We start from the raw sequence: 24,798 nt of genomic DNA, 5'->3' as shown, positions 1-24,798 counted from the left end.
GTAATCAACACAACCTTACAAACCGATGCGACATGACAAGCCACACGTCGTTCAGACAGGGTCATTTTCTCAATAGCTTGAACCTTTTTGCCTTAGTCTGTTGGTCATGCATATATGATGAATGCTTGCTTATAAACTGAAGGGGTTCATTTTGATGTGAACCCCCACTACAGCATGTCACTTTGTGCTGAATCTCCCGTAGGCAATAACATTTGGAATAATTTGATTCACATAGTGTGAGCAAACACACACATTGTTTTTTAAATTTCCTTTCTGCTTAACACTTTCAAATTTTAAAATCAACTTTTCTGTGGCATTTTTATCTTCTCTGTTTCTCCTGCCCCCTCCCCCCCAGTTTCACTCCATTCTAAAACATATTTCCTCATACTGAATTGGCCAACTCAAGCATATTCAAAAGCAGCAAACTGACCAATTAAAATTTTTGCAAGACTAGATCACGTCCATAAGACATTTTTTCTACAGTAACATGTAGATGGTAAGTAACTCTGCTGAACTGGCCAATGAGCAGCACAGTAAATTAATCAACATGTATTTTACATAAATTACATGTAATTAATCAAAACATTCGAATGAATTCAAATATATAATTCAATGACATTTTGTTGTATGTTCAGTGCAATCACTGAAATTACTTCCTGCTTTACAAACCAAAGATATATTTTATTTTTCTTTCAAATGGGGAAAAAAAACTTTGGTTGTTCTGATTGTTTTTTGTTTTGAAGTGAAATCAATGAGAAAAAATATTAAGTATGACAAGACTTCTGTTAAATTTAACCAAAAGGGTATATTCACATAACATATGCTTCTGTGTGCATATTTTGACTATTGGTGAGTCCAACTTAAGAGTTCAGTATGGGGCTTATGGGGACAGTGTTGCCGCATGGTGCGCAGTGGAAGAAGGCTCCGGCGTGCATCGAACTTCTGCTGTAGTACACGCCGCAACAAAAGTTAGTGATTAACGGAACGGGTACTGTTCAATACAAGAATACAAATTCTTTCGCCATGATTTGATGGGAAGCTGTTCTTTCATGCGGCTGTGGTAAAGAGTAATGACGGTCCATGGAGGGAGATTTGCAAATAACTGTTCCCGAGTATACTTGTCATACGTCTTGCTGTCCATTTCATCGTGTACGTTGGCCGTGTTTTTTCCCTTTAAGTCCACTTTTTGCAAAGAAAGGCTAATCGGGACTGGACCTACAGTTTAAACTGGAATCTGAACCACTATATGCCTCCAAAGGGTATCAAACCAGGACGTTACCACTGTGCCATCGGGGAGGCCTGTTTCACATTTATCGACACACTGTCTTGTTTAAGACAAAACCATGTTCATTACCGGCATGCACCAAAGCAAATCTCCCTCCCCGACCTGTAAGTGCTCGCAAACAACTCGTAAGACCGCACAGAAAGTCTTGTTGTGTCTTTATTGTTTTGTCCCTCTATTCGTTTTGCACAGCAGCAGCTCGACAGTCATAGGCGGGTCTAGATTATTTTTTTCTGGGACGTGCACAGAATATGCTGTAAGCATTACGTAATATTGGAAATATAATGTGCAGATTTGCAACTTATTCAACACATCAAAGAGTGCCCTTATATCAGTGTTGTGCCCAGTGTTTTCGAAGGGGGAGGGGGTAGTACATATACTTTTTAGTAGCTGGTCGTCATATGCCATCTTCTCCTGCTGTTGACCCTCTTCTTTTAGGAATACTTATCCAAGGGGGGGTTATGACCAGCATATATGCCCATTGGACACGTCACGTCATTCACATCAATATAATTGCAAGGGTTCGTTCTAGGTGTAATTTGTGGTCAGATGAACTAATCGGAACTGAGCCTTCAATGTATAATTCATCCTAGAATGTACCTCCGCCAGGAAACGAACCCAGAGCCCTTCGATTATAAGGGGATAGCATTAGGAGAATTTCCGTCGTCGCATTAAAATCAAGTGATCCAGGGTTCAATACCTGCTGGAGGCACATAGTACTTCGTATCTCACATAAAACTGTAGGTCCAGTCCCAACTAACCTATCTGCGCATAAAATTGGACTTAAAACTCAATCAATCAATTATTAGTAGAGGTGTGAAATAAAAAGAGTTCTATTGTATTTTTACTCATATGAAGGATAATTACAGAAAGGAGACTGATATTCTTTTAACTATCTAGGAAAAATGGCTCGATCATTTTTTTTTTATCTTTTAATATAACACTCTCAATACTTTTCATAATACTTAGTCATCATTTTGGGAGGGGCAAGTGAACCTCCTCCCGAAAAATCCGGCAATGTATTATATACAATGTGCCTGCAAAGTTTCGCCGCACATCGCCTCGTATTAAAGTTATATTCGAAGTCGTTACCTCTTGACGTTTTTTCTGCTCGTTTGGTGTTGCAAGAGGACCTTTAATCGCTTCGCTATTAATTTTGTAAACAGTTTTGAACGAAATTCCAGTCATTTCAGCATTTTCGCTTGCAGTCCAACTAACACTTTTACCGGGATTTTTCTGCTTGAAGTATATTTATATTTTTTACAATTTGTCTCTCTTTACTTGTAAGGCTCTGGACACTTTTATGCTTGATAATACCACCCCTTGCCATTTTGCTGTTGTAGAATAATTATAATAATAAATTCCTTCAAGAAATACCCAAAATGAGAAAGCGTGTACGCAAACAACAAACCACTTGACCCCTGACAGGAGCCTATTCACGAACTTTTGCCTGGCCATTCCCCGCCCCTTTCCCACTTCCCAACACGTGTTTGCAGCAAGTGGCAACCGTCGGACGGCTGTTAGTTTTAACTCCCCAAATCGCGGTAAACACAAGAAAGGAAAACGTCTTTTTTTGATGGTCCGAATTGCAAAAGAAGGTGTAAACCATCAAAGCCTTACATTTCCTCTGGTTTTTGCTTATTTATTATTTTTTCTTCGAATGGTAACGACTTTTGTTTCTGACAGAAACACACTTGTTTAGGGGTGGTGATCTCAAAAGGGCCCATACTGAACTCTTAACTTGGGCTCCACTATAGTCAGATGTTTTGAAATATCTTCTATTTTGATATTAACGTTTGTTTCATATTTTTACATTTGACACAGAGGCACTTCAAAGTTCATTGCAAGTCTATTTCATGCTCAGATATTATAATCAGGACTGGACCTACAGTTATAAAGGGAGGTCGAACCACTATGCTAATTGTCCCCGCCAGGAATTGAACCCAACATCCCTTGATTGCAAGACAAAACAAAGTAATAATTAGAAGGAATGATAAATATCTGGCCCTTGGCTACTACATCATATAAGATTATTTAGCTATTTGCAAAATATGGCATTACAAACATCTAAACACAACTGAAATGGCAATTGAAATAGGTTTGCTGGAATTTGCCCAACAGGCATGTGAAAAAAAAAAAACTGTCCATTCAACTTTAGGTATTCTGTACGAATGTTCGCCAACTGAACTACTAAGCCAACTTCTGGTCTTCCCGCTATTCCTTCAACAGAGGTCTATGTGCAGCTTAATATGTTGGCAGGTTTAGCAGCTATGTGGAATAATAATAATAAATAATTAAGTCGGGTTCCTGGTTAGGGGGCAATTTTCAGATTTTAGTCAGTTGTAATACATCTGCTGTGCGCCATAAGTATTTCAGATAAGTAGATAGTTGAGATGAAAACTTACTTATTGAATTCATGTCAGTTTTCACTTGACAAAATCATGTGTAGGTGTTCAAATGTAAAAGCAAAGCTCTACTTCTGTACTGCATAGGGCCACAAAGGCTCACAGTGAGTGTGTAGATTGGGCTCCCAACATTCTCAATATTAGCTAAAATTTATTACTCCCCCTGTCCCATAATTATTGTCCGGTACACCTTTGTTTGATGTCTCATAATAATTGCCCGATATTCAAACTGCGACATTGGTGTATACAGAAGAACATGAAACAAGGGAATGAGTCATACAACTTTACTACTCAAGGATCAGTACAAATTGTGCTTTCCATCTGCCTCGTCGTCTGTCATTTCTGTACTACCATTTTGGCATACCGGACTATAATTATGGGACAGAGGGAGTAATTGATTTGGTTTATTTTGCTTCACTTTTCTGCCACTCTTTGCTAATCGCGATGATAAGAATGAGTGATGATGTGATGAAATTGATGAAGGGACACTCACAAAGAACATCCATGCCCAGGCCTAGATTCGAACCTGGAACACCTGATGATGTAGCACACTGTGCAAACCCCTCCACCACGGAAGTCGGCTAATGTCAGCTAAAAGTAGAGGTGATGTGATCACAGTGTCTACCAAAACAAATAGAAAATTCTTGATTTTTTCTCTCGTTATTTTAACCTTTATTTATTCAACCCCTACTTAGATAAAGTTGGAAAGTAGTAGTTAAGAAAATAAACATCTATCTATTTAATGAAAACTCCCTACCAAAATTCCAATTAAGATGAAAACTGAAGCTGTATTTGACAAGAGAATTAAACTTGCTTTATCTATTAATGTATTCTGGACTGAATTTGGCAGACTACTCAGGCTCTGCCATCTGGACTCACAGCTAGTGCAATGTTATGAAGAGTCCTTCATCCATCTTATCTTACCACTATTCATCCTGATCTGTGTGATTAGCCAAAGGGGCATAAAAGTGAAGTAAAATGAACTAAATCCATCAATCAGTCATTGTGATAGCAAAAATTCTTGACCACAAGTATAATTTCTTAACTTTTTATTGACTTCTTGAACTAGTTGTTGATTTCTTTCAATTTTTCTAAATTAGTAGACACCTTGAATCAACACCATGCTCCATCTGCTCATTGATGAGAATCCCAGGAACAACTGGAATTACCTCCTGCAGGAATTGAATGCCTACCAACAGGATGACGATACAAGTATATCACCAAGGCAAAAAACAATAAAGAATCAGCAATGTAATGGCACCAACCTGCTGAATTTTCTGTTCCTTGCTCTGCAGCATCCGCTTGTCTCTTTCTTCAAAAGTAAATGGCTTTGGTTTTGTAACGGTAAGAGGGCCTCCTTCAGCAGACTTGGAAGTTGTAGATTCCTCTGTGCTCTGCAACATATTTAATTACACTCAGACTATCATTGTGAAAAAAAAAAAGTTACATAAAATTAGAAATGTTTGGATTCTATTCAGAGATGGAAGCAAGAAATATAGGGTGAGGCAATCAAACAGGAAGATTTTTAAAAAAATCCCAAAAAATAGAGAGAGGAAATATTAGTAAATTTTTGAACATGAATGTACTGTACATGAGTTGAAATTACTAGTGTACCTGAAAAATGTTTAATTTTTGAGTATGGTGTTAGTAAGATGGCATCCTTGGTTTTGCACACATTGTCGGAGTCTCAGAGTAAACCAGCCAATGAGGCCTCGTAGCATCTCCAATGGAATGTTGTGGATCTCTTGCCGAATTTGCTCCTTCAAATTATCCCTGGTTCTTGGGAGGGTTGTCCTTGAATACTTTGGATTTGAGGTAACCCCAAAGAAAAAAGTCAGGAGCAGTCAAATTGGGTGAACGGGCAGGCCACGGAATATTGCCGAATGTGTTGATGAGATGACAATGAAATGCGAGTCTAAGCACAACCATACACACTCTGACAGTATAGCTAGTTGCACCATTTTGCTGGAAGAATGTTTCTTCATCTGGGTCATAGCCATCGAGGGTAGGCAGGAAAAAGGTTACCAATATGTCAGTATAACGTTCAGCGCTTACCGTTACCGTGTTAATTTCCGAAAAAGTAGGGGCCGATGATTCCACGAGATGATAATGCACACCACACCGTTACTTTTTCTGAATGGAGAGGAGTTTGATGGAGAGAGTGTGGATTAATTTCGGATTGGTGGATTTACTCTGAGACTCCGACAATGTGTGCTAAACCAAGACTGCCATCTTACTGACACTATATTAAAAAATTGAGATTTTTCAGGTACACTAGTAATTTCAAATCATGTACACTACATTCATGTTCAAAAATTAACTAATATTTGCTCTCTCTAATTTTTGGGAATTTTTTAGATCTTCCCGTTTGACTGCCTCACCCTATACTATTAACTGTCAAGAGTTATAATAGAACACTCCCAGAAAATATGGTTCTCAAGCTCAAGGCCTGGTGAAGCCACAATTAACCACTAACTTTCCAATTAATTATACAGGGGTCCAGGCTAAAAGCATCCAAAAATAACAAACCATAATGCTACCTTACTACATTATTTGCGATCTAACACTCAGTCAATAGGAAATATCTGCAAGATTTGTTGCATCATGCTTTTCGCATCACTGGTACATGCATGTACAAAAAAAAAAAGGTGTTAAGAATGGCTACTGCTTCGGTCAACACCACAGTAGAAGGTTTAGTTTGTTTGAGCTTTTGTTTTTAAGTCCACTTTATGCCTAGGTGGTGCTCCCGCGTAGCCAAGTGGTTAGCGCTCTTGCCTCTGGTGCAAGCGGTCCTAGGTTCGATTCCCGGTGGGCATGCCCAAAACTTTGGCCTTGACCCAGCATCATGAGGACAATTGTAAAGCTACTTGAAAAGAAGAAGAAGCAGGCTCGGTTACGAAAGCCAGAAAACAGTGGTGATGGGATTTATGCGCTGACCATGCACCACCCAATGAAAAGCAGCTCTGGCAGACCCTGCTCTTCAAGGGGTGTTGTGCCACAGAGTTTACCTTTATGCACAGATAGGCTAATTGGAACTGGACCTATACAAAGAAAATTGGGATCTGAAGCACTATGTGCCTCCACTGAGTATCTAACCCGGGATCTCTTGATCAGAAGATTCACTATGTGCTTTGGTTAACAGAATTGGGGTTTAATTAAAAACGTGTGTACCTGAGAAAAGTTCAAAGATTTGGCCGGTATGGGAAAGCATATTATTGAAGAAGTTGTAATAATGCTTCAGATGCTCGTAAACACTTGGTAAGAGTTCTTATATTACAATTAAAAAAAAATCAATAAATCTTATGGCTGTTGAGATAAATGCAGAGCTTTCTTTTTCTGGAAGTATGTATGTCATACCGGAACGTTTTTATGCGAGTAAAAATTGTAACATTTTACTTTAATGAGAGACATGTGTATGTGCATAACTACATGGATGCACAGTTAGTTATGAACATAAGGTACAACAATATGTTGAGTAGTTTTTGTGACAAACACAATAACAAACCAACTTGAAGAGTACAAGAACATTCCTTCCCAAATAAAAAAACATTGGCTATACATACATATTTTTGGATTCTTTCAGCCTAGACATTCTGTTTAGAGGATGTGTACTTTTTACACTATCTAACATATATGCTTGAGGCCATTACAAGTAATTCAGGTACAAGTTGCATTCAAATGCTATGAGCTTTCCTGAACACACTTTACCATCCAATCGTTCACTATCTAACAGATATACAATATATATCTTTAAATACATCCAACACTATGCTAGAAAGTCTTAAATATTTCACATGTCCCTAAAACAATTTACCACTTACAAAAATATTGACTTCCAGGTTGACTTGTGGGGAAAAAAACACGAAGTGATGCGTTGGAACATAGTGTGGTAATTTACACATTTTCAAGGAGTTTATAGCTAAAGAACTTATAATGTGCAAAATGTAAATTCGGAGATAACTTGAACGTATTCATACTGTTGCTGGCTGCTATAGAAAGTCACACAAGAGTGGTGAAGGTATGTAATGATCCAACCTTGAATAAATCTGATCAAGATATGTATAGGAAATATATAGACCAGGAAAGTTAGGTATTTAATGCTAGCAAAATGTAAAATTAAGGTTCCAGCATACACCAGTTTACTTCTTCCAAAATTCTATGAGAACTTTTAATTAGTGTCGTGTCTATTAAGTTATAGTACTATGCAGGGTGTCTACTATTTTGTGAAAACAAAATTCCCTGACTTTTCCAGGTTTTCCAGACCAAGAACAAAAAATTTTCCAGACCAAGTCAATAGTGCAAATAAAGTACATGAACATGTATGTACAGTAGCAGCAATTAGGGGAGTGTGTGGTGGATTGTCCCCCTACTTTTTGCCCCACCGGTATGGTCTCTTAATTAATACTATCCCTTATCTACAAAGGTAAAAATAACTGTAACTGCCCCAACCCCAAAGTTTTGGCACCCAGTCAAAGGTGATATTCATTCATTCATTGTTTTCTGCCTAATTGGCAGGTTTTTCACTGCAATCTCCAGCTTTCCCTGTTCTCTAGATGAAAATTCACACTTAGTCACACTCAAGTTTAAAACCGTAAACTGTAGTACATCAGATTAATTTTTTCACCACAAAGCATACTTTATCCTCTTGTACATATATATTTATGGGAATTTACCAATATACTAGCAAGCTTTCATTGGCACATTAAGTGAAATTATGGATGGCCTCCCTTCACCCCTTATAGCCATCCGATCCACCCACACATTATAAAATAATTGTTTTACCAATTTTTTGGAGTTAATTTATTTCCATAACAATCCAGTAGTCATAAGAAAAATAATATACAGTATATGTTTTTAAACTGAATGTAATTTTGTACAATAGTTTTCTTCCTTTAAAAGAAATGCACAATTTGAATGTGTGAAAGTATCAAAAGAACACAACTCCGCTATTTTCTTCTTTAATGCTTTCATCAGGGTAGCTACGATTTTTTGCTTATGAAATTCCCTGACTTTTCCAGGTTCTCCAGACCAGAAATGAAATTTTTCCAGACATGTTTGTCGTCATGATTTTGGCTTTTGAACATCATGTTTTTCAATTAAATATGCAGGAACGTTAATTATTATGAATATGAATACACCCAGTTATTAGCTGAAGATTTACCAAGTGATTAATATAATGCTATACAATGAAAAAATAAATAACTATTGTACTTCCCCATTTTCACTGTCATTACAATTAAGGTGGTGTAAAAAAATCAATAAAAAAATGTGGCATATATCAAAGCTTTACAATGTAACCTGTATACAACCTCAATTATATTAATACAAATGAGAAACAACAGAAAATTAGGTCATGTACCTTTAGAAAATATGCAATAAGTTTAATGATTATATTTTTTTAATTTATTGAAAATAGTACATATTACGGAAATTCAGAACGTGAATGGGGCCGGTGACGAACCATACACCTAAAAAAAATATATACGAGGGCCATACTTTGGAATTAAATATCTCCATTATTTGAGTTTTCCACATGCTGGAACCAATTTTATATTATGGAAAACATCGAAATCTGTCTATTAAAAGGTAACAGTTCCGAATGTTTTATGATTTTTTTTTTTCAAATTTTCCTAGCAGGAAGACTAATTATCATAGAATTTTGGCAATCATTGTGACACGAAATTTGAACCTTCCTTAAAATAATGAACACTATTTGGATTCGAAAAAAGTTATTTACGTTGAAAAAAAACTTCAAAATGACCTTACGCAATCATACATGCTTCCCACGGACAAGGTATTCTCCGGTTGACAAGCGACAGTAAGTATGTAGCGACACTAATGAATGTAGAAATAAATCGGAACCTTAGTAGAGTGCATTCAGGGTCTATTTTAATTCTAAGACAACCAAACCTGACTTTCCTAACCTAACCACAAAAGCATATATTGACAAAATCTTAAGTAATCGCTAAAACTCTGCAGTATGTGTTAACAGACAAATCGAAATAGAACCATGTAAAAGTTGCATTTGTAGCATGATGAAATCGTAATAAAACAAAAGGAACTTGGGCCCATTTTCACCACTTTTCAGCATAATTTCATTCTACATGCAAAAATACGTAAAATTACTATTGGCATCAAACCAACATTCGTAACCTAACAACGATGTGTGACCAGCGTACGTTTAATTCCTCTATTTCGCACCAGTTTTTAAAAAATAAATTCATTCTACATGCACAAAACACGTGCATATTCGAATAATGACGTCACTGATACTGCATAAAATCACTAATTTCTCGGGTGTAACACATCTCTGCAATGTAAAAACTACAACAACGAACAAATGAACTAGTTGATCAGGTTGCATCTGAACGGGTCGCAAACGAAGGACTCAAATTCACAGAATGGGTTCACGGAGGGAACGAACTAGTGAGTCCCTTTGTTTTCACTCGGCGTCCGCACCCGTCCAGTGTGACGTCAACCACAGCCAGTTACGTGAAATTCTGCTCTTCAAGCTTTATTGCAGATCCAAAACCAATGAACTGTCCGAACACCAACCTGCTCTGCTTCACGAATCAAAAGAGAACGGGTTCCGAACGGGTGTGTTCTTGAAGAAAGGAAATTTCCTCACCACACACAAAGCTAAAGCAACATTTTTTCCGCAGGAAATTCTGAGGATGGCTGGTGCGTAGGTTTTGTCTTGAGTAGCTTGTTCTCCAAGGAAAAATCTCACACCTCTCCAAATTCCAGTCTGGAACAGGTTCACAAGAATGAGTCGCAAAATGAACGGATCCAAGAACCTAGATCCAAGAGTGTAAATATAGAATTGAAATGTGAAGGAACCATAATTTTGTACGTAACAGACTAGAAGTCATAATGACGAGAGGAACAAGTTTCTGAACTGAATCTTTTGGAGGGACTGGAATAACAAGAACCGAATTCGGAAGTGGAAATGAACCGTTTGTTCATTTTGTAACTAGTTCTCCTGCAACTCCAAAATGCACGTAAATTCCAGAAAATATGCAAGATTCCCTGACTATCCCCTGACCAACCAAATTCCCTGACTTTTCCCAGTTGTCCAGTTACGTAGCAACCCTGATCTTTTCATCAACTTATTCGATTTCCTTTGCAGATCTCTCAAGGATTTTAGCTTTCTTTGTACTCAAAGAGAGAGAGAATTGTTTCCATCTGTTCAAGCAGCTCCGGCACCCACCCAGCATCGTATAAAGTGGGTATCTGGAGGAAACTCTGGGGGGGGGGGGGGTAAAGGTGGCCGGCCACCTTTGGCCGTGATCATGCAAGTTTGAGCCCCTAATCTCACACCCCCTATACGCCTTCATGGCATGGTGCATAGCACAGGGGAGCACTTTACCATTTACACACACACACACACACACACACACACACACACACACACACACACACACACACACACACACACACACACACACACACACACACACACACACACACACCAAAAAGAGAGTTCTTTCAGTTCTGCCATACTTCTTTTCCTCTCTTCTAAATGAGTCTTCTGAGTTTCTGTTGTATCATGCTTCCTTTTCAGTGCTTCCTTCCGCTTTCCATTTGCATTCCTTGCTGCATGGATTAAAGATTTTGTTATAGGGACCTTTTTAACCCCTCCATAAGTTACAATTGCATCATGTATACATCGTTGGGCAATAAGTAAATCCTCATCAAGAATATCCACAAGGGCTTGTTTATTTACAGAGAAACTGCGCAACAGAAGCATTTCCATGTGAAAGCATTGAAATCTTCTTAGCAAACAGTATAAAGGCACTGTTGTTACAGTCTTGAAAAACTGTCAACCACATCTGATCCAGCCGATCAACAGCAATGTCAAAATTTTTCATTCGTGCAATCACACTGTCATTACTACATAAGTCAGTATAGAACCGTTTTATATCATCTGCAGCAAGGCCAGAAAAATGGCACTTTTCAACCGAGACTTGTAATGCCACATTTACTTGGTCTTCACCTACTTTTTCATCCAAAACAGATGCTGGAGAGAGACATGATGCACCATATGTTAGCCTATATTTCAATGGTGATCTCATACCAGGGTGGCTAGAAACAAGCAGAAATAAAATTCCCTGACTTTTCCAGGTTTTCCAGGACAAAATTTACATTTTTCCCTGACAATTACAAACTAAACTAAATCGATGTTTTTGCAAATAGAAATAATAAACTCACACAGATCCACATATGGTTTTGTTAAGTACCAATATTATCTTCTATGTAATTGACTTAATTTTTCTATTCTCTATGATTTGAATTCAAACTGCAAAATAGTGAATTTGGAAAATTATTACAATTCACAAGTTAGGGAAGGATTACGGAATTTTGTCATACGCAGTAAGTTTAAAATAAAATACTTGATTATTTTTAAAGTTACGACTAAATGAGATAAGAATGAAGAGTGAATGATTAAGAAATACAATTTGTTTTATCAGTCTCCTTATACATTCTCGATATTATATGTTGATATTCCACTGAGGTTTGAAACCCTCTGCTTGCAAGAACCATGACTGCGGACTCATTTTTCAATGCAGAAAGCTACTTCTCTCTTCTCTGTAAAGCAAACAACTTAACTCTTGCATATAAGTGAAACAATTGAATCGAACAAAATAAAGTGTCATAACTCCTTAAATTATCAATGGGATTTCTGCTTCAGTACAGTATATCCAAGTGAAGTACTGTGAAACTGACAACATGCAGTTATACCATTAATGCTGATGAAAAGGGCATGTAGGTATTAGAAATTTAACGCAAGGAATTTATAGAATTGCATTGTATAGGTACCTGATTTAGCTAACCACACATTAAAACAGGAACACTCTAATAATAAAAGCTTCTGAAAGTTCATATACGAGGGGCATCCTGAAAAAAGCTCCAATGGTGCCTATACGCAGCACTAGTGGTCGAAGAGCGACACACACACATGCAAGCAGGAAGAAGTTGATTGTAGCTGTAATCTGGTACAGTTGCAATGCAGCCGCTTTAGGACAGTTCTAGGTTAAAGATTGCAGCTCTCATACAGTCTCCCACCGACTGCGATGTAGCCTACATTGCATGCTCAGAATTTGGCACAGAGCCACCAGCAATCGTGCGAGGTGTGCAAACCGGACGTCGTGAGTGATAGTATGGACAGAAGATGGTGCAGACAATTCACGGAAGGCCAATCGAATGTGCACAACCCCATACAGCTGAGAACACACGGGCCGTTTGCATCACTTCAGGTGAGAGATCTTGGACCACTACCTGTACATCCTTGGCCTTGAATGTACCGACTTTAATCTCTTTGTTTAACTGAAGAGGTTTCTTGCAGGGCAAGGATTTGACAGCTACACTGCGGAAGAGATAGTTCCAGTCTTTGCTGTCAGACACATATACCATGGGCATACAAAATTTAGTGCTATGCTACGACAAATGCCAGAACAACGGTGGTGATTATGTCGAAAATTAGGTTAGGACTCACTGTTACTAATGCAATAAATTACAATTGATATTCTTGTTTTATTTATGCCTAATTGGTAGGGACCTTGATTTTTTTTTTTTCAATTTGGTGTATTTTCTTATTTTTTTATTTTTTACTATACGATGTTATTTTTCCCAAAATTCACATTTTCATTTTAGCACATTTTCTGGCAAATATCTGAAATTATACCTTCATGGTGTTTTTAAACTACTGTTTCAAATTGCAAGTCACATAGCTTACGCCTCTTCATGAGAGTTTGATATCTTGAAAGTTATTTTGGGAAAGTTATTTTTCATACCCCTTTTTTAATTTCAAGGTAAGGATTTTAGATAATGGAATTTTCCCCGTATATACTGAAGGGTGCATAATGACCATAAGTGGCGACGCACCCAAAAAATTAAAATCAATCAATCTCACGTGACAGATACCGATATACGTATTATGGCACCAAAAATTGGCATTATCTTTTTTTGACTTGTTAGTGTTAAGTTTACCAAAATTTGCGTTTTTGTGTTAGAACATTTATCTGCCAAATATACCAAAACTTAATACTTCATTGTGCTTTAAAACTATTATTTTAAATTGTAGGTCACAAGGTCTACGTATTTTCATGACAGTTTGATATGTTGGAACAGATTTTTGAGGAAGTAAAAGTAAAGTGCTCATCTGCACTTTTCCATGAAGGTGTATAGGGGTGTGGAGTTAGTGCCCCACACTTTCTTGATCACGGCTGAAGGTAGGGGTGATGTGATCAGCACCACACTCCTGGCTACCTTTATCCCTCAAAGTTTCCTCAAGGTACTAGCTTCATATGATGCTGGGTGTGTGCCGGAGCAGTTTGAATAGGTGGTTCTCCCCCGCAGGGGATCGCATAGTAGTCAGATGCCCTAACGACTGAGCTCCATTATTACTCGCTCGACAAATGCCGATGGTGTGCACTTAGCTTGGTAATTCAAAACATATCTCGTGCGACAAATACGAACCTGTGGCTCCCGTGTGACGGTAGATACGCACTCGATCTCCTGTTAGAACACTGCCACTTTGCTGTGTGATGCAAATGGTTTTGATAGAAGTTGAAAAAATCGTGGGAAATACATGATTTAATGTGGCTGTCGGAATTATTCCATGTACGTATAACTCTATAGTTTACTCTTGAGTAAAATGTTGGAAAACTGCATGTTCTATGTACACAAACATGGCCTAATAAAGACAAGAATGTTGGATTTCATGGAATTTTTCGTTGTTTTAGGACATTTCTTTTTAAAAAAATCGCTAAAAATGCCAACAATTTGCATTTTATGCCAAATTCGCATTACTTCGATATTTCGAACAGGCGAAAAATGTGTGCAGATATCACTGCACATTCCTAAACATAACTTCGCAGCAATTACCATTTTAGTAATGTTCCTTTAGTTTACCCAACAAAATGCCTTACTACGACGTCCGACAACTATCGGACGGCACCACCCGCTCTTATCCCCTCCATCTGTTGACAAGTCCCCTTACTACTCCCATACGGACAAGAAAAAAATGATAATTCAATGCATTTTCCACTTAATATTAAGAGGCTTAACCTTTACTCCTCCAATGATACCATATGGTATCATCAGAGTAAGGTCGTACTCGCCCGATTATACCATATGGTATCATGGTGCTGATTACGAAATGAATGTGCTTTTTGGGTGGAAACTCTGACACAGGTCTGGAGCAAACCTGGGAAATTCATATTGATGACCAACCTCCCCCTCTCCGCAACATATCCATGCCAAATTTCCGAACACAGTTTCACATTTTGGCTCATTATTCAACTTGTATGGAACCCAGGAACATGAAACATGTTTCAATCTCTTTGGAAACATCCATTCTTTGAAGAGAATACTAAGGTTTGCACCTTCTCCCCAAAATAGCGGGAGAAGAGGGGGCAAACTCCAGATTTTTGTTTTTTCATTGAAATTCGGTGGTCGCGCCCCCAAACCCCCCTTCCTCGGTCTGGCATTTAGAATTGTACACGGTTGCATGCTATGATGTTTTAGCTGCGAAACAAAACTTATCCGAAGTAGATTGCTCCCATATTGCCCGAGTTATAACAATTTTCCTCCAAAAATGCAAATTACCTATTTTTCGTAAAAAAAAAATAATAAAAAAAATCACGTTTTGGCTTATTATTCAACTTGTATGGCACCAAAGAACATGAAACATGTTACGTTCTCTTGAGAAATGTCCATTCTTTGAAAAGAATACTAAAGTTCGCGCCTTCTTCCCAAATAGCGGGAGAAGAGGGGGCAAACTCCAGATTTTTATGTTTTTTTCATTGAAATTCGAGGTTCGGCATTCTGAATTGTACACGGTTGCATGCTCTGATGTTTTATCTGAAAAACAAAACTTATCCGAAGTAGATTGCTCCCATAGTGCCCGAGTTATAACAATTTTCCTCCAAAGAGTGTTCGAATTTAAAATTCCCGTCGAGAAGACAGGGCGAGAGAAATTTCTCTCTCTCCTCCTGCCATGACTGGTTTCTGGTGCAGTGGTTAAGTTGCGCATAAAAGGGGCCTAAACGTTTAGGCCGAAACCTACGAACGAGATTTCCTGTTAACCTGCAGAGTTCCATAACAATATCTTTAAATAAAAGAAATAAAAAAAAGTCAATGAAGACGAAATTCCCTGACATTTCCCTGACTTTTTTTGACACCTCAAATTCCCTGACTTTTCCCGGTTTTCCAGGTCTGTCGCCACCCTGTCATACATATCTTCTTACACAAACATTGTAATATTTTCAGACAATCTTCACGAAAATGTAACACCACCTGAATGTCAGATAGTTTCACAGATCCAAATGCTGCTCGGGTTGCAAATCCAATGTGAACTTCTTTTGCAGAACACATACATTCTGGATCAGTTTGATTTAGTTTCAAAAGATCTTCAGAACTTACAGTTTCAAGCAGAATGGACTTCTTTATAAACCTGGACATAAGGGATTTCAGTAGCTTGAGCAAATGTTCATACAGGAATGGCACCATTGGTGAATCAGACTGAAACCTGATATTAAGGGTTCTATATCAGGTGCAATAGTCTGAAAGAAAGCTAGCCTGGCTGGTAACAGAGGACTGCTCACTTGTGACTTAATAGTTTTAAAGCTTTCACACCTTGGTTGTTCCTTGGTACCAGAAACTCTGTCAGGTTTTCAGAAATGGTAAAAGGTACTGTGCTTTTTCCACCACACTTCTTCCATTGTCTAACCACCAAATTGGACAAAACTTTTTTGGAAAAACTTTTGATCCTGTAATTCTTGTGAAATCTGCTCTCCGAGCTGGAACATTTTTAAATACATTGTACACTGCTCTTAAGAATACCACTATGTTCCAACCAGAACTCCGAAAAGATGCTTTGAAAGCACCATGAAGAACATGAAGTCCGCAGCTTCCTATTTCCAGCAATGTTGTACTTTCTGGCTCATTAATAGCCATGTTTTCCTTGAAAAAAGTGAGAAATTTCCAGTTAACTACTGGTCCATCCATGAATATTTGCACTATGTTTTTCAAATTGATACCTTTTACACCTTCTTGAAATGCCAGTAGCAAGTCACTAGCATTCGTATGGGCCAGAAACAAAAATTCAATTTTTCCAGAAAAATAGTAAATTTCCCTGACTTTTCCAGAAAAATAAAATTCCCTGACTTTTCAGGTTTTCCAGACTGGTAGACACCCTGACTATGTATTTCTGCTGATTATTTGTGTAGCATAGCTATAGTTGAAACATGAATATGAATGCAAACGCTATTCTTGGAGTTGCAACAATTTTTTATATTTCCTGAAAAGTTTCAAATATTTTGTATGCATCTCTATCAAGATTTAACACAACTCTGTGTACTTGTATTCTACATAGAGGCGTGTGGGATAGATTTATTTTTCCTTTTTCTCAGGATGTAAAAAAATAGCCATTTCCTGACTAAGTCAGAAATTTTTTCAAGATTTACCAACACTGTGAAAATCTCCCCTGTGGTTTTTTGCATTTCTGGAAAAAAATCTGTCACTTTCAAGAAGTTTCATACACTTGGAGTGCAGAAAACCTTGAGAATTAACCATTTTGAAACACAATCATTTGGAATTTCCAGCATGTTCAGTATCCCAAAGTTGAGATCAGGATGGGGAATTTTTCCCATAATGTAACTAAGAAAACCTGATAGATCAATATGGCATAGTTGCAATGTAATTAGAAATAGGGCAGATTAATCATTAGGACTCAGATTTTTAAAGTTATCACAACCAACTTACAAATTCTGCTGGGAACTGGAAACTAAATGCAAATTTTTATTTTACTTAAACACACATTTTTTACTTTTTATAAGTAAATACAGATGAACCCCAAATTTACATTTTCCAGTATTACACATTCATTCTTGATGGTACCAACATAGCAAAATGTTGTGAAATTTTTCTCAATTCAATTATTAGTTTTCAAGCATCAGTATTGGTGGAAATCAGTAAGGGTATCAGTTCAAAGTGGTATTGGCTCAACCCTAACATATACCCACAAATTTTTACCATATAATACACTGAATTGAAAGACTTGAAAAAAGCTACCAGGCGATTCACAAATGTTACATTGCACATTTAACATCAGAAATGTTTTTGTGTGTTACCTCATTAACAGTAGCTTGTCTTGTCTTGTATGATTTCATGAAGCTTGGAGTCTTTGGTGCTGTCAATGGAATGGCCTTCTTCTCACTGATGCCCACAGGCCCCTCAAGAATTTTCTTTGGAAGTGGTCGAGCTGTGAACTTTGTATCCGGAAGTTCTGGTTCCTCAACAACCTTGAAATGAACAGTTAACATGTATTAAACTCAAGATGATTTTGTCACCAACATAATCTTTAAATGCATTCATTGTAAAATGATACTACAAGGTGACTATTCTAGGAACATGATAAAATTCAAGTATAATTCTCGGTTTTCAAAGCTAAATTTTAAAAAATTCACGGTACAAGCAGATGTTTTCTCTATTTCAACCTTACGTATTACGTATTCAATATATTAAAAATATAAAGGTTCTCTGTGATTCCAATGCATACAAAAAATTACAGTATAATTAAATTAAATGGTACATATATATTTAAAATATTTAATTTAATATGTGGAGTTTACATTTGACACTTCAAATACTCAGACTCAAAATACATCTTAATCAACTTTAAGATTCTTATCTTGGAATAATCTTCCATCTGTCAGACAAATTGTTCTGCAAAGGACATTAACGAACGTATGGAGAGAATTTTGTTTCATTTCCACCCAGATTTCTTTCCTATCCTAGATAAAAATAAAAGTTAAACAGTGAAAAACTTGCCTCAGAACATTTATTAATAAAAGTTGCAATTTTTCACGTCTACGGAGAGGAATTCACGCAGAATTCCCAGTGAGTAGCCACCCTGGTTTTGTATTACATAGAAACGCACAAATTTACCTATAATTGATGAGGAAATTATAATATTAAGTTTGCGATGACAATAAATAAACTTACATGAATTCTTTCTCGAAGTACTACAATCAGCTTTTGATAAACATTGCCATTTTGTAGGTAAATCTGAGTTCCTCACAAGAAAAATGCATCACAAGTATTCGTATAGGACGTCAAAGTCATACAACCAGGGACTCTATCCCTGCCTATTCATAAAAACAACAGAGTTTCAAAAATACAATGCTGTATCAAGGATAATATATAAGAGGATAAGAAACTCCCATAAGCCATGGCGAACGTGGAGGATATGGAAGTTGCTATACGACATTTCCGTTGGAGACGGAAGTGCCTAGCGCAATCTAACCACTTGGACGAAAACTAACAGCCCTAAATTAATTAATGGGATCTGTCCTGTCAAGGTTGCCATTAGTCCACGATCAGATGCTAACTCATAAAACGATCGTATATATTCAAGCGATGTACATTATAAAGTATATTTGAATGACATTTTATGTAGTACTGCGTTATGTCGGACATATTCAAGCAGTTGAAACTTTTAATAAAGCTTTTGTAAAGATTCTAGACTTTCATGGAAGATTGTGACGTATTTCACTATTCTCAAAGTTGGTTATTGAATAACCTGTGGTACCTCACCGTGGATCAAGGACTGAGTTTTTGTTATAAGTACATTTCGATTTAGTGTCGCTATATTTTACTTTCTGAACCAAAATTTAGGTTCATTGTGGAGAATTTTAAAGCTTCTGTGAATTCCCTTATGCTATTCCTGGAATGTTTAAGAATTCAGTCATGATTGGTTTTGTGATTAAGCCTTGTGCTGTGAAAGATGTGTTTTAGGACTTCTGTCAAGAATAGTATAGAATAGGCTAGGAATTGGGTATTCGTGTTTAATGTGGACATCTAATTACAAAACTTTTACATGTGTTGTTGACTGAGCATCGTGTAAGATACTCTTTTACCTTCTATATTGATTAAATACCATCCTCTAAGAAGTCTCAAAGCACACAGGTTGAGTTTGACTGCTCTAAGCAAAGGTAGAAGCTCTACATTTTTTATGTGTGTGTGTGCAATTTAAATTCGTGTAGAATGAAATTTAAGTTTAGTTGGAAAATAAATCTTTCTTGTATCCTACAAATGAGTTTTGGCTACATACATGAATAGTTATTATTTTTAAGGAAAACCTAGACATATTTACAACATTTTGGAACAGTAAATGATGATTAATGTCAGATAGACAGAAGACAATATTTAAGAAGTAAAAATAGATTCCTTTACACAGAAATAAACTTAATACTATGATAAATATGTTATCATATAGCTACATATGAAATGTTAATTTTGTGTAATAAGTGTAGTTTTCAAATCAAATTTAGGGTTTCGTTCACCATTTTAACACCGATATGCCATTATATATACTGCTTTTGATCCTGAAATATACCCAGTTTTTGTACCGATATCTTCATATTTTATTTCCCATAAATACGTGGCTCTAGCGATGACATTACCATTATGCCATTGGGAGGACCATTTAGAAAACATGGAAACCAGAAATGAACATAAAAGTAGTGTAGAATCTAAATTTTTGTATTTTCAATCTACAGCAGCTGGGAATGATCCAAATGACACCAAGTATGAACGATATACCGTTGTACGCAGAATGAATCACAATGAATCACAGATTCAGACGATATATAATTTATGCACATTCGGTGTATATATTGAGGGGGAAAGGGGGGGAAACCCCTGAAAATACTTTTTTTAAAAAAATGGGGTTTCTCCCCTCCCCCGCCCCCCTGAAAAAAAGTATATGAAAAGCTCAAAATGCACATAGAAATTATCGCTGGCATGTAAGAAACAGAACAATATTTGCATCATTGCCGTATGACCAATGTAACGCGAGTTGTACCCCTGAAACGAAAGGCTTGTACGCCACTGTCTCAAGCTTCGGAATTGAGCGAAATGCAGAGTTACATTGAATTGACTACAGCTCAGAAACTAAATGCCCTAGAGATATGAAAAACATACCATTGTACGCAGAATGGATCACAGATTCAGACGATATATAATTTATGCACATTCGGCATACATATGGAGGGGGAAAGGGGCGAAATCCCCTCAAAAATACTATTCTTAAAAAAAAAATGGTGTTTCCCCCCCCCGAAAAAAAATGTCAAAATGCACAAAATGCAAAATTTATGCAAATTTGGTGTATATATGGAGGGGAAAGGGAGAAAACCCCCAAAAATTATTTCAAAAAATTGTCACTTCACCCAAAAAATGTCCTCGCACTTGGGCACAAAACGACACCTACGCACAACATTCACTAACGAAAAGCTAGAACGTAGTGAAAAATGAGCGCCAATTCTTGCAGCTGCTTGAAATTCTATTTTTAGACAATACAGGGTAACCCCTGTTGCAACTTGTGGACACTTGTGCTAAAAAAACAAAGGTTTCCTTCAGCGTGCTTCGAAATTTCATTCTCACAACGCAGATTCAACAACCAGTCTTCCCCCTCCCCCCACCCCCTGCTTGCGCCCTCACAGAAAACTTTCATTTTGACATCGGATACTGATAAACAAGCTTGCTTCCAATGCAGTTAACAGGAGGGAGTGAAAAGCAATGCTTTAGAACAACAAAGCCGGTCTTCCTTTGTCGCCAAAAATTTGACCTTGAAAAGAGAAGCAAAAGAGAAGTCCCTTTTCCTGCCTTTTCCCCTCCATTTTCATGAAGACAAAAAAAAATGCAAAAAAAACATTTCTGTTAAATACATGTGTTAGGAACAATATAAAAAAAATCGAAATTCTAGCCAAAAATAGAAAAGTTATAACATAAAAACTACGACCTTGACACAGCATCTCGATCGAGGCGCTTGGTACCGGGAGGGTTACATTTGGGTATTTCGATCGAGATGCTTGGGTCCCAAAGGGTTAAAGAGGTCAATGAGCAATTTAGTTTCTTGGAACTTTATATCGGATCGCTAAATTTTATATTGGTATCAGGCGAATTTACATACTACATCCCTAGAAACTACTATTGTATACACACACCATTGTTTCCAGGATAAAATACAGAGGTTCTAAGTTAATATTGGATTATTTTCCTGTAGTTTACGGTTATTACAAGCATAACAAAACAGTTTTCCATTGTGACGTTTCAGGAGAACACATGCTCCCTTCATCAGACATTTATTTTTATTTTGACTAAAGATACAGTTATAACAGCTATATAATAATAGCTATATTACAACAATGTAACATTGACAACATCCATTATATAACGGATTCTTTTTGTTTAAAAAATTGCTAACAATTGTTATAACTGTATCTTTAGTCAAAATGAAAATAAATGTCTGACGAAGGGAGCGTGTGTTCTCCTGAAACGTCACAACGAAAAACTGTTTTGTTATGCTTGTAATAACCGTAAACTACAGGAAAATAATCCAATATTAACTTAGAACCTCTGTATTTTATCCTGGAAACAATGGTGTGTGTATACAATAGTAGTTTCTAGGGATGTAGTATGTAAATTCGCCTGATACCAATATAAAATTTAGCGATCCGATATAAAGTTCCAAGAAACTAAATTGCTCATTGACCTCTTTAACCCTTTGGGACCCAAGCATCTCGATCGAAATACCCAAATGTAACCCTCCCGGTACCAAGCGCCTCGATCGAGATGCTGTGTCAAGGTCGTAGTTTTTATGTTATAACTTTTCTATTTTTGGCTAGAATTTCGATTTTTTTTATATTGTTCCTAACACATGTATTTAACAGAAATGTTTTTTTTGCATTTTTTTTTGTCTTCATGAAAATGGAGGGGAAAAGGCAGGAAAAGGGACTTCTCTTTTGCTTCTCTTTTCAAGGTCAAATTTTTGGCGACAAAGGAAGACTGGCTTTGTTGTTCTAAAGCATTGCTTTTCACTCCCTCCTGTTAACTGCATTGGAAGCAAGCTTGTTTATCAGTATCCGATGTCAAAATGAAAGTTTTCTGTGAGGGCGCAAGCAGGGGGTGGGGGGAGGGGGAAGACTGGTTGTTGAATCTGCGTTGTGAGAATGAAATTTCGAAGCACGCTGAAGGAAACCTTTGTTTTTTTAGCACAAGTGTCCACAAGTTGCAACAGGGGTTACCCTGTATTGTCTAAAAATAGAATTTCAAGCAGCTGCAAGAATTGGCGCTCATTTTTCACTACGTTCTAGCTTTTCGTTAGTGAATGTTGTGCGTAGGTGTCGTTTTGTGCCCAAGTGCGAGGACATTTTTTGGGTGAAGTGACAATTTTTTGAAATAATTTTTGGGGGTTTTCTCCCTTTCCCCTCCATATATACACCAAATTTGCATAAATTTTGCATTTTGTGCATTTTGACATTTTTTTTCGGGGGGGGGAAACACCATTTTTTTTTAAGAATAGTATTTTTGAGGGGATTTCGCCCCTTTCCCCCTCCATATGTATGCCGAATGTGCATAAATTATATATCGTCTGAATCTGTGATCCATTCTGCGTACAATGGTATGTTTTTCATATCTCTAGGGCATTTAGTTTCTGAGCTGTAGTCAATTCAATGTAACTCTGCATTTCGCTCAATTCCGAAGCTTGAGACAGTGGCGTACAAGCCTTTCGTTTCAGGGGTACAACTCGCGTTAAAGATATCGTTATGGAACTCTGCACGGGAATAGGAAATCTTGTTGCTAGAATTTCACGAGAAATGCAATGGTGAAGGTTTTTTCGACGTATCTTTAACCAGTAAAAAGTTATGACTGAATTCTTGTACCAATTTGCTCCTTTTCGAGGTGTTAGAAAAATGCCTTAAAATTTGTTTAGCGCTTCGGTAATGCATCGAGATCAAAGTGACGTCTATGGAGAGACGTTCGCATGCCATTGCACATTATTTTAATCGGATACATCCATGAAGAGCTGTGCATTATGAATGGTTGTCGCGAACAATTTACAGTGTGACGCTTCCATTAAATGAAAAGTCCTTCACAGTGACAAGGCTAATGTTTATGTTCATAAGGAAGTTTATAAACAGAATATGTGACCCTTGTCATCTGATAACTAACTTTGGACAAAAACTGGTTCATAACGTTCCCATAAGTGTTCTGGTGTTCTTCCCTATTGAAAAAACTCTGTAAAAAGTACCTTCTTCCATAAGCAAGGATGAAAAAAAAAGTTTATTTAACAAATCCAAGTAGCCCTAAGCATTTAAGGTTGATGGAAAATTGACTAACCAATCGTGTTCCACACAGCACGCCACATCATTAACTTACCAGCACTAACCAATCAGCTTTGATCTGTCGAAAATGGGTTATCAGATAAAAAGCATCGAATATTCTGTTTATAAATTTCCTTATGAACATTAACATTAGCCTTGTCACTGTGAAGGACTTTTAATTCAATGGAAGCGTCACACTGTAAATTGTTCGCGACAACCATTCATAATGCACAGCTCTTCATGGATGTATCCGATTAAAATAATGTGCAATGGCATGCGAACGTCTCTCCATAGACGTCACTTTGATCTCGATGCATTACCGAAGCGCTAAACAAATTTTAAGGCATTTTTCTAACACCTCGAAAAGGAGCAAATTGGTACAAGAATTCAGTCATAACTTTTTACTGGTTAAAGATACGTCGAAAAAACCTTCACCATTGCATTTCTCGTGAAATTCTAGCAACAAGATTTCCTATTCCCGTGCAGAGTTCCATAACGATATCTTTAAAAAAAAGTCAATCAAGATAAAATTCCCTAACTTTTTTTGACACCTCAAATTCCCTGACTTTTCTTGGTTTTCCAGGTTTTCCAGGTCTGTCGCCACCCTGTTCCAGGGTGTGTGGATTTGACTTGTATACAGCATTTTTTAATCTACCCCAGAGATAAAAATTACGTGGAACTTTTACATCTGGGAACCTCCTTTCAAATCACCTTCGAACTTCACTTGCCGATTGAGTTTACCCATATGAATAGAAAACATTTGCTTAGCCATAACACACTTTGCAGTTGAATACACTAGAAAAAACACAATATGATACAAGCACCCTACCACTCCAACACTTCACAGTCACCAGACTAACAAACAGGCCACACAATGCAAAACAAAGACCATTATCAATTCACAGTCTCGTGTCTACTTTTAGGACTTCCGTAAAAACTA

The 24,798-nt window shown here is 37.2% G+C and overlaps 1 protein-coding gene across 1 annotated transcript in view; it reads right to left on the bottom strand.

Annotated features, from left to right (window-relative positions):
* LOC145987984 (targeting protein for Xklp2 homolog) overlaps nucleotides 1-24,798 on the bottom strand; it is a 115,141-nt gene that overhangs the window by 21,219 nt on the left and 69,124 nt on the right. The window contains exons 8-9 of the mRNA XM_083122824.1: nucleotides 17,823-17,993; nucleotides 4,953-5,081 (exon numbers count right to left, since the gene is read on the bottom strand). Coding sequence (XP_082978950.1) covers nucleotides 4,953-5,081; nucleotides 17,823-17,993 — 300 coding nt within the window. The remainder of the gene's footprint in view (nucleotides 1-4,952; nucleotides 5,082-17,822; nucleotides 17,994-24,798) is intronic.

Source organism: Lepisma saccharinum, chromosome 5, assembly GCF_977018435.1.
Source record: "Lepisma saccharinum chromosome 5, izLepSacc3.1, whole genome shotgun sequence".
NCBI lineage: Eukaryota > Metazoa > Arthropoda > Insecta > Zygentoma > Lepismatidae > Lepisma > Lepisma saccharinum.
This window is presented reverse-complemented; position numbering and strand designations above follow the sequence as displayed.